This window comes from Panthera tigris, chromosome B1 (assembly GCF_018350195.1).
Source record: "Panthera tigris isolate Pti1 chromosome B1, P.tigris_Pti1_mat1.1, whole genome shotgun sequence".
In the NCBI taxonomy this organism is placed as follows: Eukaryota; Metazoa; Chordata; class Mammalia; order Carnivora; family Felidae; genus Panthera; species Panthera tigris.
The window spans coordinates 44358069-44378240 of record NC_056663.1 but is presented as its reverse complement, the minus strand read 5'-3'; the positions used below and the strand labels follow the sequence as shown (position 1 = coordinate 44378240).

The window sequence follows — 20172 nt, the reverse complement described above, 5'->3', positions numbered from 1 at the left end:
TAAGGAATCTACCCCTGAAATCATTGTTGCACTATATGCTAACCAACTTGGATGTAAATTAAAAATAAATAAAAAAGAATGCAGTGAAATTAATATACATTGGGGAGGATTAAAAAAAAACAGAAGTTGGGTGTTTTTGGAAAAAGATTAATAAAGCTGATATCTCTGGCAAGAATGACTAATAAAGAGATAAAAAGCAATAATATCAGAATTAATATTACAATTCCTATAACTGTTAAAAAAATTGCCAATAATTTGAAAATTTACATGCATGGACAGATTCTTAGAAAAGCAGGGTGGCTCAGTCTGTTGAGTAACTGACTCTTGATTTCACCTCAGGTCATGATCTCGTGGTTCATGGGATCGAGCCCCACATCCCCACACTGGGATTCTCTCTCTCCCTCTCTCTCTCTCTCTCTCTCTGCTCCTCAACCACTCCTGCTCTCTCTCAAAATAAATGAATAAACATTAAAAAAAAGAAAAGAAAAGCATAATTATCACCACTCCCACAAAAATAAATAGAAAATATGAATAGTTCTACAAACTATTAAAGAAATTGAAACTATCATTAAAAACCTTCCAACAAAGAAAAATTTAATCTCAGATGGTTCCACTGGTCAATCTGCCAAACATCTAAAGTTAGAAATAATGTCAATTAGAATAGAATAGAGTAGGATAAAAAGAAGGGACAAGACAGATGTGGAAAAATATATGCAACGAAGATGATAAACGATTATGTTTTGTTACAAAAAGAGCTCACCTATGGAGAAAATATATGCAAGATATAAGCAAAGGTAACTAATCAAAATTTATACAGAACTATAAATTACTACAGAAACAGAACAGCTTAGTACAAAAGTGGGCAAGGGTGCCTGGCTGGCTCAATCGATAGAGCATGTGACTCTTGATCTTGGGGTCATGAGTTCAGCTGCACATTGAATGTAGGGCTTACTTATAAATTGATAATTAGATAGATAAATAAATAAATAAATGTGGGCAGGATACAAATAGGCTATTTACAGAAAGCAGGAAGACAAACAGCCAATAAACAAATGGAAAAATGCTCAACTTCACCAGTAATCAGATAAATGCTAATTAAAACCCAAGTAATATTTTAAAAAGTCATCAAGAAAAAAGAGCTTGATAATACCAATTATTGATGGGGCATGGGAAACAGGTACTCTCACATATTGCTAGTAGGAGTTTAGGTTCAAAGGTACTACCCTTAGAAGGCTACGTGGCAGTATCCATTAAACATACATTCATTTTCTGTGACCAAGAAATTCCGCTTTTTGCTATCTATATTAGGGAAGCCTTGTATATATAAAAGGAGGTTTACTGAAGCATTGTTTGTAACTGCAAAGAACTGAAAGCAACTCCAACATCCTTCAACAGGAGAACAGTTAAATAAACTATGATAGATGCATACTACTATGGAACCCTACGTAGTAATTAAATAAAATGTATCTGTTTAGACATAAAGAGTCCCAAGATAGTGAAAAAAGCAAGTTATAGAAAATTAATACATTTTGTTACAACACACAGAAAAATGTTACGTGCACGCTGCTTCAGCTATAATTATATTTTCGTAAGATAGTATTTATACATTATTTGTGTAATTAGAAATAAATTTAAAGTACTAACAAATGCTAAGAACATCTTTACCACCACAATACACAAATGGATAAAACATACACAGATCATTCACAAGAGAGGGAATAAAGATACAGAAAAAGATGTTTAGTTGTAAACAAAGAACTAAAAGTATAACAACATTTTTGTTGTTCTATTCTTTGAAGATAACGGTCTTTTCTGTGGGTAATTTTAATATTTTCTCTGTCCTTAATTTCTACAGTTTGAATAAGTGCCTAGCTTTAATCTTCTGCCTCTTTTATTAGGACAGGAGTTTTCATTTTGTGTCTGTTTTATGGATAGAATTTTAAGTGATTATTTACTGGCCATTTGGATATCATGTTTTGGAAACAGACTTTCAAGTCTTTTGCCCATTTTTCTCACAATGCTATAAAAAATCTGAAAGACAAAAATGGAATAGTTTTTTTGTTTCAATTTTTTTACAGAGTTAGATTTTATTTTGGAAGTATCTAACCTTTACAAATTAGCTGAATTATAAAAATTGTTTAAAATTAGTACTTACAACTGTGATGTTCAAACGTGTTGGCTTTTTTTTCCTTTACTGGTTTTGTTGTAAAATAAAGGACAGCAGGGTTGTGAGGTTCTTTTTGTTGTCTTGTTACATTTATATAATTTCAAATTATATTTTAACATGTATGTAGATATGAAAGCAACAGTATTGTTTTAAAAATAACTTTTAGAAAATTAAAAAATTAAAAGAAATTATTTTAAAGGTTAAGAAGTTTGATTTTACAGCTTTGCCTAATTGCATAAATTGCTCTATGTAAAAAAAGGCTTTCACTTGGATAATGATCAAAATAGGTCTTATATAAATGAAAATTGCTATAACTAGTAACACTGTTATAGAGAGCTGAACTATCAACCTCCTTAGAGCTCTAAGGATATGAGTGCTTCCAATACTCTCCCTTCTCAGTAGGAAACAGTCTTCATTTAGAATAATTAATAAGTAAGCTTGACTGTTACATATTTTAATCATAAGGTAAAACATTTTAATCACAAGGTAAAATGAAAGTGCTTTCTTTCCAGAAATCACATTTGCCTTAAACAATAAAAAGAACAGTATAAGAATTTATTAGGCATGTATCCTGTAATACTTAAAAAAATTTTTTTTAATGTTTATTTATTTTTGAGAGAAAGAGCGCGAGTGGGGTAGGGGCAGAGAGAGAGGGAGACACAGAATACAAAGCAGGCTCCAGGCTCTGAGCTGTCAGCACAGAGCCCGATGCGGAGCTTGAACTCAGCAACTGTGAGATCATGACCAGAGCAGAAGTCTGATGCTTAACCAACTGAGCCACCCAGGCACCCCTATCCTGCAATACTTTTTACATGCAAATGTTTGTCTTTTGATAAACAAAAGAAAACTTTCTAAATGAACTTAAACAATGGTTTGGAGTTTTTTACTCCTATTATGTTGGAAGGGTAACAAATTGGTATCAAACTAATTTTCATATAATAAATCAAAAATTAAAAAATAATTGTTATTTAAACTGTGGTTAAAAATATATAACATAAAATTTACCATTTTAACCATTTTTAATTTTTTTTTAACGTTTATTTATTATTGAGAGACAGAGCATGAGCATGGGAGGGGCAGAGAAAGGAGGAGACACAGAATCCAAAGCAGGCTCCAGGCTTTGAGCTCCGAGCTGTTCGCACAGAGCCCGATGTGGGGCTTGAACTCACAAGCCACGAGATCATGCCCTGAGCTGAAGTCGGTCGCTTAACCAACTAAGCCACCCAGGCGCCACTACCATTTTAACCATTTTTAAATGTACAGTTCAGTGACATTAAGAACTCATTATTTTGCAACCATCACCACTATCCATCTCCAGAACTTTTTCATCATCCCATACTTAAATTCCGTACCCATTTATTTTTATGTATTTTTTAATGTTTATTTTTGAGACAGAGAGCATACGTGCGAGTGACAAAAAGGCAGAGAGGGGGAAAAAGAAGATCTGAAGCAGGCTTTGCACTGATGGCAGAGAGCCTGATGCGGGACTCGAACTCACAAACTGTGAGATCATGCATGACCTGAGCCAAAGTCAACTGACTGAGCCACTCAGGCACCCTTCTGTATCCATTTAAATAAGAACTCCCCACTTCTCTCAGGTAAAAACTAATGTAAAACAAAACAAAACAAAACAAAAAACACCTTGGTAACAACTGCTCTACTTTCTGTCTCTATAAACTTGACTACTCTAGGTAACTCATCAAAGTAGAATCAAACAATATATGTCCTTTGTGACTAGCTTATTTCATCCACAATCATGTCCTCAAGGTTCATCCATATTATAGAATTAGAATTTCCATGTATTAGAATTTCATTTTTTAATTTCCTTTTTTTCCTCATTTTCAAAAATATTCTGTTGCATAGGGGCACCTGGGTGGCTCAGTTGGTTAGGCGTCTAACTTTGGTTCAGGTCATGATCTCACGGTCGGTGAGTTCAAGCCCTGCATCGGGCTCTGTGCTGACAGCTCGGAGCCTGGAGCCTACTTCAGATTCTGTGTCTCCCTCTCTCTGGCCCTCCCCTGCTCACGTTCTGCCTCTCCCTCTCTCGAAAATAAATAAATATTTAAAAAATTAAAAAAAAATGGTTGCATGTACACACCACATTTTATTATCCATCCATTCGTTCATTCATCTATGGACACTTGGGTCATTTCTACCTTTTGACTATTGTGAATAATGCTGCAGTGAACATGGGTGTATAAATATCTGTTTGAGTCTCTATTTTCAGTTCTTTCAGGTATATACCCCACAGTGGAATAGCTGAACCATACAGTAATTCTATGTTTAATTTTTTTAGGAACCGCCATACTATTTTCCACAGAGGTTATACCTACCATGTTACATTACTGCTGATAGTGCACAAAGGTTCCAATTTCTCCATATCCTAGCTAACACCTGTTTTCTGCTTTTTACTTTTATTTTATAATGGTCATTGTAATGAGTGTGAAATGGCATCTCATGTGATTTTGATTTGTATTTCCCTGAATACTAATGATTTTGAGCATTTTTTCATGTGCTTATTGACCCATCTGTAAACGTTCTCTGGAGAAATGTCTACTGAAACCCTTTGCCCAATTGGGTTTTTTGTTTTTTGTTGTTGAGTTATAGAAGTTCTTTACACATTCTGTATATTAATCCCTTCTCAGATATGTGATCTGCCAATGTTTTCTTCCATTTTGTAGGTCGCTTTTTCAGTCTGTTAATGGTGTACAAAGGTTTTGATTTTGATAAAGCTCAATTTATTTTTTTCTTTTGTTGCCCATGCCTTTGGTGTTACATCCAGGAAATCAATGCCAAATCCAATGTCATGAAGCTTTTCCCCTATGTTTTCTCCTAAGATTTTATAGTTTTAGCTTTTATGTTTTGGTCTTTGATCCATTTGTATTAATTTTTATATATGGCTATTAGGTAAAGGTCCAACTTCATTCTTTTGTATGTGGGTATCTAGTTTTCCCAGCACCATTTGCTTTTAGTGGTTTTTTTTTTTTTAATGTTTGTTTATTTTTGAGAGAAAGAGGGAGAGAAAGAGAGAGGGCACATGCATGAGCAAGCATGAGCGGGGGAGGGGCAGACAGTGAGGGAAACACAGAATCTGAAACAGGCTCCAGGCTCAGAGCTGTCAGCACAGAGTCCAACGCAGAGCTTGAGCTCACAAACCACAACATCATGACCGGAGAAGGAGTCAGACACTTAACCGACTGAGCCACCCAGACACCCCTCAGCACCATTTGTTAAAAAGACTATCCTTTCCCATTGAATGGTCTTTGCACTCTTATCAAAAAAATCATTTGACCATATGTGTGAATGTTTATTTCTGGGCTTCCTATTCTATTTCATTGGTTTATATTTCTGTCTTTATGCCAGTACCACATTATTTTAATTACTGTAGGATTGTAGTAAATTTTAATTAAAAATTTTTTTAAATTGTTTTGCCTTGTAGTGAATTTTTAAATCAGGAAGTAAGTCTTCCAACTTTGCCCTACTTGTTTTTAAATTTTCTACTTTCCTTTCTAAATTCCTCTTCTAAATTTTCTAATAGATGTGTGCCAAATTAAACTAGATCTAGCCTTTGTTGGCAGAATTCTGCTCTGTTGGGTTCTAGAGCTAGGAGAAAAGCCCTCAGAGTATTTCAATAACACGATACATCGTCCCTCCTATCAGTAGTTTATAACAGAAACTGCAACTTAAGTGCTTACAAGGGGCTAGGCAGATTACATAAATGACTGGAATGACAGGGTTTTAGAAAAGGGAATGGCAGGGAATGTGAGGAACCAAGAATACGTGCCTGATCCATGTTCACACATTCAAAACATTCCAAAGACCAAGTAAAATGACGCGCAGATAATGTGACCCTGAGGCTGCCAGTTGGCAAGCTGTCCTAAAGTTTTACTGCAGAGGCTAAATGTGATAAATAATATCTTACATAGGAAAAAATACAAGTTATATGTTCAAAACAGCTTTTGTAGCTTCATTTTTTGCATGTGTGTGCAATCTCCACCCTACTTCATCAAGGTTGTCAAAGGCAACAGTACAGAGTAAGGACTCTGGGGTTAAGCTACTTCCTGGGTTTAAATCCCATTTTCATCATATGTTGTCTTTTGACTTTGGGTAAGGAATTAAACTTTCTCTCTCTATAAATTGTTTTGATCAGTGGTAGTCTATATGGGGCGGGGGGGGGGGGAAGGGGGGGGAAACATAAGACCAAATGATGAATCCAAAATCCCCTAAACTGTCTAAAAAACAATTTCCATTGTTTTCCATTGTAGCTCCATCTTTCCAATAAAAATATAATCACCATGGTTATAGTTCGTGAGTTTGTGACTAATGTTTATCCAATCTATTAAAGTCAAGGGGACTTTAACCCAATTTATTGAACACAAAACTCTCAAACCCATCTAAAAATAATTCACTTTATATATATTGCATAGTTGCTTAGATAAAACACAAATCCATCTCGACGATTTGATCTTAGAAATCCCAATCACTGAATGTTCTTAATTTGTTGAAATACCTACGGGGAGTGGAGGATGAGAGCTACATAAAAGTGGTAAGAGAATTAGACGTCACGGGGGATGCTGGCATCACGCATTCCTCCCTATTTGTCTTTTCATATCTATCAAACTAAGTAAACTTACCGGTTTTACATTCCACACAGATGAACTTTCCATCAGGGGGTGATGCCAATCCCAGGCACTCCAGGTGAAAGTGTTTGCAGCACTCTCCCTCACAAGGAATCAGAGAGTCACCAGAGCTTTCACAGATCTGTAATATGGCAAAAAGTAGTCATTCTTAAACTTTAGCAGGCATTAGAATCACTCAGAAGGCGTGTTAAGACAGATTTCTGGGTGCTCTCCCATAGCTTCTGATTCAGTAAGTCTAGGCTGGGGCCCAAGAATTTGCATTTCTAACAAGTCTCCTGACAATGGTGATGCTGCTGGTCCTTGGCCCTCATTTTAAGAACCCCTGAAGTAAGTTAATTTATTTTAATTTTATTTTTTAACATTTTTACTTTAATTCCAGTTAATAACACATACAGTGTTATATTAGTTTCAGGTGTACAATATAATGATTCAACAATTCCATACATCACCTGGTACTCATCATGACAAAAATAATAATATAGGAAGACTTCTATATTTTATATTAAAAAAAAAAAAAGAAAGAGAGAACCACTGAATTAGATAACTATTTCCAGACCCAATATGGTATAAAGCTTAAAAGGCATATTTGATCTTTCATGATTCCTTCTCTGGAATCTGCACGTTTTAACTTTTCCCCACACAGCAAAGCAGTATTTTTCAAAAAGGGTAAACATATTTAAAAAGGTAATATCAGGGCACCTGGGTGGCTCAGTCAGTTAAGTGCCCGATTCTTGATTTTGGCTCAGGTCACGATCTCACAGTTAGTGAGCTCGAGCCCCGTGTCAAGCTCGGCGCTGACAGTACAGAGCCTGCTTGGGATTCTCTTTCTCTGTCCCTCCTGTGTGCTCTCTTTCTCTCTCTCTCAAAATAAATAAATAAACTTAAAAAAAAAGTAATACCAACTTAAATTTAAGAAAATGTTTTTGAAATCAATCATATGTCATTTACTTTTTTTTTTAAATGAAATTTATTGTCAAATTGGTTTCCATACAATACTTTTTTTTTTTTTTAAGTAAACTTTAGGCCCAACATGGGACTTGAACTCATGACTCCGAGATTAAATCGCATGTTCTATAGATTGAGCCAGCCAGGTGATCCTTTCCTTTTACTTCTAATTCAGAACTGAGTATCACAATCAAGATTAGCATTGCATATGAATAAAATTTCCAACTCGGAAAGGGAAGAAAAGAACTTTTAGACCTATAGCTTTAAAGTAGTATAATTTAGGAAGATAATATTCTCTCCAGCAGAAGGTATATTATTGGCAGAATATTAGAGCAGTTATTTCAAGCTTATTTGTCGCTTGCCTACCTGACACACAGTGTCCTTCTTACTGATTCCAATGCCTCTTCTTGACAAACTTGAATCCACGGACTGCACATCAGAAACATCTACATCTGCAGTAGCAGAAGGGCTATCTACTTGCTTTCCAAAGCCTACCTACATGGAAAACATAACACTTGTTAAGAAAAATAAAACAAAAGTTTCCTCAAAGTTAGGCGCTATGAAAATCCTAGCAAGATTTGCTCAACTAAATCTTGATACAACTTCTTTTTCTTCCTTTCTAAAATCCCTGGATAGTATATGCCTGGTGTTTTGAGAGAAACTGTAGTTAAAACTTAAAAACATAGAAGCAATGCTTCTGTTATGTAAGAGATCAGCAAAATTAAGACATTTGTAAGTTACAAAAGAACCAAGATGATTTGCTCCCTGGGTATTTAAAAACTTCCCCGAGCCCCCCAAAATAAGTCAAACAATGTATTCTGTTACTTCATTTTTCAAAGTGAAAAAGCAGTGTGCCCAGAACCTTGAACATATTTACCTGCAGGTCACTCAGTCCTCTAGAATCGGAGTCAGACGTGTCTCTGTATGCTGAACTAGTCATTTCTACATCAGTGGAGGCGCGACTCCTTTTCTTTAGAGGTTTACAGGAATCTGAAATCTCGCTGGCACCTTAATACAACATACTGAAATTAATCCTAAAATAGTGCTTAAAGTTTTATTTATTTTTTTTTTTTTGTGGGAGATTCTTTCTTTCCTCAGACTCATCTGTAGTGTGAAAAAAAAGCACAGCTCTCTTTGTAACACTGAAGTCATGAGTCAAAACTTCATAAGGTTCTGACCTTCCTGATAGTGAGTGATTTAATTTACAACCGCTCTATTAAAAACATTTAATTCAGTGCTCCTGCTCTAAAGCTATTTTCCGTCGACAGAGCCCAAGTTCCAAGCTAAAAACCAATTCTATCAAAACTACAGGATAGCCGATTGATTTGGAGCAATCCAGAGAACCATTCAATTTGGAGGGGGAAGACATAAAACCCAACACACTGTGTAGCTTACAAATATGGTCGCAGAGACATCTCCATCTTGTTTTTATTAGGGATGTGACAAATCTTTGATTTGTATTCGATTCGTACACGGATAGTGCCATTTTCCCCCGAATTTTGCAATTCAGTTGATTATTGCCCCCCGAACAAGTTTTGGATGTTCATAATTGTTCATCTGAGACTTCCTTGGTGAAGTGGCATTTATTGTGACCATTAACAAGTGCTGCAGCACATCTACATATGTCATGCCATTTAGGAGGCACATTGCTGAGGGTTGGAACGGATAATCAATGTTCAAGTGCAGCCAAATCAACGAAGAGCTGGATGAGAGGCCTCTATGTGGAATTTGTGCGGGAAGGAATAAATATGAAAAAAAAAAAAAAAAAAAGGCAGAGAATAGTGAGGAATTTTTTTTTTTTTTTTAAAACTGTGTGTAATACAAATCCAGCCAAAACAATAGTGCAAAAAGTTACAAAGCAACAATCTCTTGGGCTAATGCAGTATAGGCTATACAGAAACAGCCACGATGAAATGTGCAGATCAGGCACGGTGAATACCAGGGAACCAAGGAGACGGTTAATATTTCAACCCACAGTTTGTTTTGGATTTTTTTTCCCCCAAAATTTCCATACAACAAACAGACATCTAGATCAGCCCAGCAAGCTATGGTGGAAGTGTGCAGTCCAGAAGAGACCATGGAGAAACAAGTCTCCTGAGGCCATGAAGATCCGCAACAGGCTGAGTGAGAGTAGCACTTGGTATATAGCCATGTTCTGTGGTGGAGGATGTGGGCCTCTTTAGACTGCTCAGATTACTGGAACCTTGTTATCACATCCCATTCTACAAGTTTTTTCACTGAATGTTTCCTTACATCTATAAATGAGGGTGCCTGCCCATGTTAACGCTGATTAAAAAACACAAGTACACAAATCTATCTCCTTCATTGCTGGTGTGTGGACCCAGAACACCACCACAAAGTATTTCCTTGGCCTAAAAGATCACTGGATTAACAAGGAGTTTTAACAGAGGAACAGGAGTGCTGTACTGAGAGGCTTTCGAAGGGAAACACAGGTACCGCCATTTCCGATGAGTTTCTGAAAATGCTAGAAAAATGACAGACTGCCAAAGACAGCTGCCATGCTGTTCTCCATGATAACGGCACTAATATTAAAAAAAATAAGAGCTTTTAATGATTGTAATGTATACAATTTGGGCTGTTTGGCAAAACCCTGCAGATGTGCATTAATGATGCTTTATTTAAAAACAAAAAACAAAAAAACAAAAACAGTCCATGTTGAAATTGATCAGTGTACGTTAAACGGTGGTTTTAGGCTGGACCCATGATTTAAGCTGTACCCATCCAGCTCAGACCAAAAAAAAAAAAAAATCATCTGAATGTTAAAGCAATTGTTCAGAGTCTTGAAGAAGAAACCAGGCAGGAAGATGCCAATAATGAGGATTGGCAAAATCAAAATTGAAAACAAAGAAACTGTTTATCGAGCCGCCGACAAAGAAATCTTGCATGGAGACTACAAGTCTGGAGTTTCTGGGATGAAATTGTACAGGAATCTCAGTCCACAGTTTCCTCAATCGCTGCGGAGACGGAGCTGTCACTGAATCTGACAGAGCCCTGCACTCCCCGGTCCGCCGACCCTGTGGAATGGTGGAAACACAACGCAATCAGGCCTCCTAATCTCGCAGCGATCGCGATGTCTTTTCTTGGAGCTCCGCCAAGCAGTGTTCCCTCCGAGAGGCTGTTCAGTTCTGCTGAGGATCTCCACGGAGACCATCGCTGCAGACTTCTCCCCGAGAATGCAGAGAGGCTGGTGTTTTTTTTTTTTTTTTTTAAATAATGCAATTTGCCCAGAGTAAACTACAGGTATTAAATACAGTTTGAATGATCTCATCAAAAATGCACGAATCATGCTATGGAGTTTGTACTGTAGTCAAATTGCACACAGAAAATACAGATATAAGTTTAAGGTTTCTTAAACTTTGTGCATATCTCAAATAGATTTGCATAAGGTCATCTAATAATGGCCATAAATATGCTATGAATCATTTTAATTAAAAAAAAAAAAAAGATTTTACAGCACTGTAAAAATAAATGTGGCAAGATTTTTTTCAACCAGGTTGTCTTGTCTGATTTGTCATAGTCCATGTTTGATAAACATTAATAGCTACTATTCGGTATTCAGTCGAATACCAAAAAAAATGGATTCGTCACATCCCTAGTTTATTAACCAGTGAAACCCCAGAATCTTATGGAGAAAAGTTGGAAACAGTATCAAGTCTACATGGTGTTCTCCAATTTACCGAAACGAGTAAGACTTTACACATGGGAGGTACAGAATAAGATCAACTCTAAAAGACACACACACACATACACACACACGCACACGCCAGGAAATACTTCAATTTCACACAAATTTTTGACTGAAGAGCAACAACAGTGATTTACAGAGACAAACAAAAATACATGAAGTACAAATAAGTAATTCTTAAAATTTGGTTTTTAATCGAGGAAATGCAAGGCAACATTATAATAACTCACCTTTCTGTAATCCAGTCTTCACTGTAGCCTGAGGAACTGTTTCAACCTGTATGGACAGAAAAATATACCATTAACAATGAATTTTTTTCACTTTTAATTAACAGAGGGAAAAAACAATACTTCCATCAATCTAAATAATGATGAGTGATTAATGTATCTGTAATCTGAACTCCGTCCCATCTTCTGGGTAAAGTTCTGTCTCAAGGTCAGGGAGGGTTTAAATCCTAGCTGCCTGTGCTGAATACCAAGTGACAACACACAGCCACATGCTTTCTAGCAAAGACTTTTCCCACCATTCCCTTGGTATATGAAGAGAACAAGAATCCTTTTCTCAGTGTCTGGGAGGCAGGAGAGGGGTTGTTTCTGCAACCAGCCCCGATGTTGCTATAAACCCCTCCCGCCCCAAAGACGTTAGGATAAATTTTTACTTACTATGATACTCAGGTTAATGTAACTCACGCCACTTTAAGACCCTTCCGCGCCTGCACTCACAGCTAAGTTGCTGGGAATCAGGACCCTCTCTGTAGAGAGTGCTACAGGGCTCCATACAGCTGGAAGCTCAATACTTTTGCTGCTAGTACAAACTTAAGAAAATAAGTTTGTGATATTGCAAAAGCACTTTCTTGAGTGTCTTATGAACAGTGTCTTGATCCTACATTAGGAGAGCGAGATCAGAAGTTATTCTGCCAATGTATATGTACAACACGTGGTAATTTGAGGACTGAACCATTGGAATTAAAGAAAGGATGCTGTTTGGAGGAGTTCCTGTTTTAGCTATGAGTTGAATTTTATGTTTCTTTAAGATGTGGTGAAATATGCATGTTGAAACACATTTTGTAAATATTTAAGGATTGTTCTAAGCTTTTTAAAAAAATTTTTATTTTTTTTACAACAGGTAAAAAAACATACAACAGAAGCGTTTTTATAAGATACAATTAGTAATACAAATATAAAATCTTCTAAAACAATCACTGGTATTGTTCTACTACTAACTATTAACACAGTGGCATTAACAATTTGTCCCACTTTTTATACTCATTCTGCTTATTAATTTTAAACTGACTGGTCACAGAATTTGGGAACCAGCTGGAAAAATCACAACTTTGTTTTGTTAATGAATGCTATAGATTTGCAAGAGCTTAGAAAGATTTTTTGGAATATAATTTCCTAAGTATGAAAGTTAATTATGATAAATGAATGACAAATTAGTACATTATTTAAATTTTAGTTAAATGTTTCTGGGAAAATTGTTTTACATGCTTGGAGATGCCATAGAGCACCCACAAAATTACCTTTTAAGTTTGGAAGTTTAAAATTATGAAGGAAACAATTTGAATAGAAAAGTCCACACTTCCATACTAAGTGGTTTTAAAAATATAAAGCTTATTGGAACAAATTCTATCCAGAATTCTTTTTGTTTAATAGCAGCTGTCTGGGCTATACAAAATGGGTATTCTTCTACTTTAGAAAATTAAGAAAAATTCTTATTGTGAGTTTAATTTAAAGGAAAAATGGTTTCTTAACATTTCTTTGAAAAAGGTAATTTAATATGTATATTATTATATTGGTTACACTGGTTTAATACCTTTCAGTCAAATGTTCCTCCTCTTTTTTGTTTTTACTTTAATAGTGTTTCTCTGATAGACCAATCACAGGTGAGTGCCATTCCACTGGGAAAATAACATTCCAAAAAATCTGTGATACCAACAGAAAAACCAGATCATCTATGATTATCTGTGTCTTAAATATAACTCTCATAGTTAAATTAATTTGATTTGTTTAAAAAATAAAAACAATACATACCAGCAGCTTAAACAAAAAATCAAAATTTAAAAGGGCAGGGGTGACTCAGTGATGGTTCCAAATAAAAATCGTGAAAACATGAAATCATTTTGCTCATAACAGAAATTTCAAAATAAATGTGAGGAATTCTTTAAGAGTCTTGTACCACTGGCTTCCCATCTCCTGTAGTCTGACTATGTTCTGTGAAAATGCTTGAAGCAGAATCACAGGGATGGTTGTATTAGAACTGGGCACTGGAACTCACCAGGACAGAAGCATACGAATAGTCCAAAAAAAGGAAACCCAGTGTGGGGAAAGTTTCTTTTTCTTTTAAGATACCATATAAGCCACAACATTTACAAATACAATGTTTTAACTCTCTACATGTAGGAAGCCAACCTGCTCCTTTTTGATCTTCTTCTTTGGCACAACCTCAGTGGATTTCTCTGATTCAGAACGAGTTCTAATTGATCTTCTCTGTTGCTTCTTTTCTATTGAGCCTAAGAGGTGATTTAAAGAAACAAAAAATAAAAACTCACTTAAGGATGACTAGACATTTATGTAACTAAGATCTGGCCCAATCCCCTGCTTTTTTATCTATCACTTTTGTTGTTGTTTTTTACTTTCGGTCTTTTAATTATAAATCATTAAAAATTTAATCAGTGCTACATAGTTAGCATTTTTAACAAATGAGTGAAATTGATTCTATATGTAAAATGCTTAACAGTGCTGGTGCACTTATATAAGTTTTTGCTACTGTTATATTATTAACAACAAAGGAGAAAAAAGCAGTAAAGGGACAAAAGTGTGGCCAAAACCAAATCATTAACTTGGATGTCAAGGAATTGTTATACTTTAGACATAATTAGTCATGAAAAACTATTTGAAACAAATTAGCAAGTTTTTTCATGTTAAATAGTTAAACAGAAACTATTAATTTTTAAACAGTAAAATTCTTTGGAAGTAAACAGAAAAGAACTCACATGGACCCCATTTTGGAAAGGATAAAACTTAGACTGAAGACCAAAACTTGAAAGAACACTAAATCAGGAACGATTCATTCTGTGATCCTGAGAAGGAATGACGCCTTCAGCACAGCTGTTCTCCACCTTCTCAGTGCTTGGACCACCCAAATGGTCCTTCCTAGACAATAATCACCTTTCACTTGCCACAGGGGAAAGCTCCTATCAAAGCAGGCAGAAGCTACTTCAATAAAGCCTTCCACATTACCTTCATATTTTGTGGTTTCATTGTGCTTGTCTGTGTATACATGGTTTCCTTCACCTTAGTTCAAAGCCAAAACAAAGAAGGATCCCACTACTTCTATTCTGAGGAAGGAGAGGTAGTCTGACACGAATATATTGTTTCTCAGCTGTGGTTAATCTCTACCAGAGAAGTCACAAATGAAGGTGTTGGCTCCTTCCTTCATTCTCACTCTTCTTACACTGAAGGAAATGTTTACCAAGACAACAGATCTCCTACCCTCACAGTCACCTGAGTATCCCAGAAATAAGAACTGCTTAAAACAAAAAGCTTTACTTGTTTGAAGGATGTCAACATAACTGTTCCATCAAGTACAAATGGTATTTTGGTATTTGATCTATCTTAGAGAAAATAAGGCAACATGACTTCTTAAAATTGTTCTGAAAGCTACCCGAAGAACACATAAATTCTACTACATTTAAAACCACTAAAAAGTACTATGTTTAAGTCCTAAGAGAGAGGAGGTGATCATCTCTGAATTTGGAAAATAGCTTAGAAATGCAAATACAATTCTTCAAAACACAGAAATTAGCAGTACCAGATACTCGATCTATCCTCCAAATTTACTAGGAAAAGGCCCAAGAATTCTCCCTAAGTAGTTAACACCAACTGAGATGACACTATTGGTTTCTGAAGAGAGATCAAGTCTCTTTTCTCGGTTTTCAACTACTGAAGTTGTTTTCACAAGAAGCAAAATGGTCATTTAAAAAGGCAAAATCTGCTTATCAACCACAGCTGGTAACCAAATTTAAACCAAGGTCAAAGCTTTAGAGCACTCATTAATTTACAACCTAAATACAGTACCTGCCTAAGGAATAACTCAGTATAACCTTTCACTTTAAAAAAAAAAAAAAAAAGAAAGAAAGAAATCATAGCAGAACTTAAGTCTTAACAGGAAAAAGACAATATGAATGTTCAGTAGCTGAGGGGAAGGGAAAAAAAGCTCCATTAAAAATAAAAGTATAGGGGCGCCTGCGTGACTCAGTCAGTTAAGCGTCCAACTCTAGATTTCAGCTCAGCTCATGATCTCATGGTTCATGGGATCAAGCCCCAAGTTGGGCTGTGCACTGACAGCACAGAGCTTGCTTGGGATTCTCTCTCTCCCTCTCTCTCTCTGCCCATCCCCTGCTCATGTTCTCTCTCTCTCTCAAAGTAAATAAATAAACATTAAAAAAAGTATAATATTTAAGATCAGTCTAATATGAAGATTACTTTCTCCCTAATTAGAATATAGATATTTAAATAAAGATCCCCCTAGCTAAGTATCACACTTAAATTCAGACAAATTACCAACAGTTTAAAAGATAACCAAACTGGAAAAAAAAAATAACAAAACTGATATACCTAACTACGGGAAGCCGAGGCCAAAAGATTTTTTTTTTTTTTCCAATTTATTTTTGGCAGAGTGCAAGTGAGAGAGGTGCAGAGAGAGGGAGACAGAGGATCCAAAGCAGGCTTTACTCTGACAGGCTGACAGCAGTGAGCCTGATATGAGGATTGAACTCGTGAATCATGAGCACATGACCTGAGCCGAAGTCAGATGCTCAACTGACTAAGCCACACAGGTACCTCCCACCAAAGACTTTTTTTAATCTTCAAAGAAGGGAACAAATGTTTTCAATTATGGCTAATTAATGCAAAATCTTTTAAGTCCATTTATTCATTTCTTTAGAATCATAATTTCATTTTTTTATATAGTATTTTGAAATGATACAAGTTCTGGACTTCACTCTCCTTACTCCAACTTCTCTTCCCAACTCAATTTTGGATAAAGGTATAATGTTTAGTATGCTCCATCCAATATTTGTCCCATCTCCCTGCCACCACCTCACCGTGTCTTATAGCCCCCCTCATTTATTTTAAGAGAGCTACCCCAACTTCTTTCTCAAACAATGACTTTTATTTAGCTCTTATAATAGTAAGAATCTTACTCAAAGTTTCCCTTACAAAAAATATTGGCTCTTTAGTGCCACTCCATCTCAATTCTGCCTGAGTTACTACTGATTGAAGGCTACTACCTTAGTTCTCAAGACTTTAATCCTTTTCTATAAAATTACTTGGTTCATTCTTTGATTTCATTCCAAAAACCATTTAAAAGAACAAGATGAAACAAACTTCTTTCTCCTAAACTAAGATTCCAAATGACCAAACCAGTTGACAATCTCTTTTCTTGATGACCATATGAATCAGCAATACTGTTATAGAAACCAAACCCACCAGATACTCAGTTAAACTATATGATCTTAGTTAAGTCAGTCCCTTAATAAAAATTATTTTGACCATTCGAAAGGCACAATCTTCCTAAATATAGGTACTTCTCTTTTATGTTGTAAAAAAAAAATTAAAAAAAAAAAGTTTTTTTTTTTTTAACGTTTATTTATTTTTGAGACAGAGAGAGACAGAGCATGAACGGGGGAGGGTCAGAGAGAGAGGGAGACACAGAATCTGAAACAGGCTCCAGGCTCTGAGCTGTCAGCACAGAGCCCGACGCGGGGCTCGAACTCACGGACCGCGAAATCGTGACCTGAGCCGAAGTCGGCCACTTAACTTAGACTGAGCCACCCAGGCGCCCCTAAAAAAATTTTTTTAATGTTTGTTTATTTTTGACAGAGAGAACAAGAGCACAAGGAGGGGAGGGACAGAGAGAGAGGGAGGCAGAGAAACCGAAGCAGGCTCAGTGCTGTCAGAACAAAGTCGGATGTGCGGCTTGAACCCAGGAACTGTGAGATCATGACCTGAGCTGCAGTCAGACAATCAACTGAGCCACCCAGGTGCCCCTAGGCATTTCTCCCTTAAGCAAGAATAATATAGCTTGGTTCTCAATTAATGGGATCTGTTAATCAGAGAACAGATTAAAATAGGAGAGTTAGGCCCTAGTCCCTTAGTTCCAAACATCTAAGCATACTTAAGAATAAAAAAAGCACAGGCATCTGTTAATTAGTTTCTAATAAGAGATGGAGGAAATGGTCTAAGGATGTGTAATAGTGCTAGAAAAGTAAAGCTGTTAACTCTCATGCAAAGAGAAATAATCAAATGGTGCATTTACTGAAATGTGTACAGATTTCATAACTATGTTCTTTTAAGTACAGAGCCCTCCTATTATTTAAATTCCTGTAGGAAAAATATCCTACTATGAATAAAGCTCCCTAGCTCCTAAACCATTCTTTCCTACTGAAGTAATTGCTTTTATAATTTAATTTTTTAAATACAATTTGATTTGGCAACTAAAAGTTTCTTAGGAACACAGCTACCATTTTATACCAAAACAAAATTATGACACCTCAAAATGCGTCCATATATTTTTCATTCATTACTCACCTGTAGGACCAGATGTTGCTTCAGGAGATGATATATTCTGAGTTGCCTTTTCACTTCTCTGGTTTGGTGTGGAAATGATAAGTCTGTCTTGTCCCCTGACACTTATTTCCGTTTTGTTACCAATTCCCTTCAAAATAAGGAAAAATAAAAAAATAGTTGATTACTAGCAAATGGAATCATTGACTTATAAAGACAGCTTAAGATGTTCATAATTTGCTTGAATTTTACTTGGTCTTTGATTGAGTTAATTTATCATCTTAGCCATTATCAGAGCAATTTTATGAAGTCATCAGGATGTCTTCTAAAATGTAGAATGAGATTACGTAAAAAATAAACAAAAAACAACTATTTGTCTAACTCCATATTATGCGTATCACTAAAAAATGAACCTGGGGGCTCCTGGGTGGCTCAGTGGGTTGAGCGTCTGACTTTGGCTCAGGTCATGATCTCGTGGTTTGTGAGTTTGAGCCCTGCGTTGGGATCTGTGCTGACAGCTCAGAGCCTGGAACTTGCTTCGGATTCTGTGTCTCTCCCTCTCTCTGCCCCTCCCATGCTCATGCTCAGTCTCTCAATAATAAATAAAAGTTAAAAAAAAATTTAAAAAAGAAAAAGAATCTGTATCAATTTTCTATCAAAAACAAAATGTTTTTCTGGTCTGAATAGCCTCTCCATTTATCCCTATCATAGGAAAAGAACTCAAGTTATTTTCATTTGGTACAGTACCCTAATATAAAGATAAAAATGTCAACACGTCTTGAAAGACAAGAATATCCTTAGGCACAGAAATCTGACATTCACGGTGACCACAATGTGTACCCAATAAGCAATTTGGAGCAGAGAGAGGCAGGTACAATTTTAGGTATTTTTAACATAATGGAATAAAGGAGTGATTTGTAAATATATATATTTTTAAGATCTTCATTTTTAAAAGATTAGTTTTATCTTAAATTTCATTTAAATAGCACTCCTTGGGGGGGGGGGGAGGGGGGCGTGTGACAAAGTTTGATTTCTGTACCAAAAGCAGATCAAAACTAGCTCCAAGAATGAAGCCAATTTACATTAAAAAAAAGATGCAAAGTATTCATTTGCCATTCAAAGCTACCAGCAGAATCAAGTGGAGACTAACTTAAGTTTTTCCAAGTAGCTTAGTCTTACCGAAATCAGTTGAACCTCTAGTCAGAAACAAGTTAATAGAGAACCCTTATGCTTCACTCTAGAAAAATATATCACTTGAGCACCAGGTGTGTAAGTGATGAATCACTGAATTCTACACCTGAAATATAATATTACACTGTATGTTAACTATCTGTAATTTAAATAAAAACTTGGAAGAAAAAAAAAGAAAAAATATCACCGATGAAACATACCTATATTTACTTTAGTGTGCATATGACAACGTTAGGAAATAAGCACAAAGTTCTTAAAAGCACACACCCATGAAGTGACACGAACTCAAATTCACAAGTCCACAATTGTGGGAAGGGTTGGGAGGACAGTGAAGAGCAATACGCAGTAAACGTAACAAATGTCAGGAGACAGTTTTAAAGTCTAAAAGCCAAAATGGGGGTGCCTGGGTGGCACAGTTGGTTGAGGGTCCGACTTCGGCTCAGGTCATGATCTCGCAGTCTGTGAGTTCGAGCCCCTCGTCGGGCTCTGCTAACAGCTCGGAGCCAGGAGCCTGCTTTGGATTTTTTGTGTGTGTGTGTGTGTGTGTGTGTGTGTGTGTGTGTGTGTGTGTGTCTGCCCCTCCCCCACTCATGCTCTGTCTCTGTCTCTCTCTCTGTCAAAAACAAATAAACATTAAAAGCTAAAATATAAGTGCCCTAAATGGAACCTCAGGGCTGGCTGATGAAGGTATTCAGTGTGAAGAGGTATTTTCACCCCTTCACCCAAGCTATCACCACAGTTAATTGTTATAGAACAAACACAGTTCTGGAATTTCTCTAAAATGTACTAGCTATCCCAAGCCAACATGAACCTAACAAAATTGCTGGTGCAACCAAAGAGACCAGCAAGATACATTATTACAATGGTTACTTCAGATAACTGACAAAAATAATTTAATAAGAAGCACAATTTGAGGCTAAGAAAAATTAACTATACATGCAGAAACAGGCAAAG

General features: G+C 36.1%; 1 protein-coding gene across 3 annotated transcripts in view; it reads right to left on the bottom strand.

Moving 5' to 3' along the window:
- Nucleotides 1-20172, bottom strand: part of NSD3 (nuclear receptor binding SET domain protein 3) — a 110574-nt gene that overhangs the window by 27044 nt on the left and 63358 nt on the right. For 2 of the 3 annotated variants that reach the window (XM_042983432.1, XM_015544220.2), the window contains exons 7-12: nt 18052-18178; nt 13870-13970; nt 11689-11734; nt 8630-8760; nt 8119-8247; nt 6802-6928 (exon numbers count right to left, since the gene is read on the bottom strand). In XM_042983432.1, coding sequence (XP_042839366.1) covers nt 6802-6928; nt 8119-8247; nt 8630-8760; nt 11689-11734; nt 13870-13970; nt 18052-18178 — 661 coding nt within the window. Of the gene's footprint in view, nt 1-6801; nt 6929-8118; nt 8248-8629; nt 8761-9531; nt 10788-11688; nt 11735-13869; nt 13971-18051; nt 18179-20172 lie in introns of those variants that run through there. The other variant, XM_007097074.3, reaches the window with a different exon arrangement.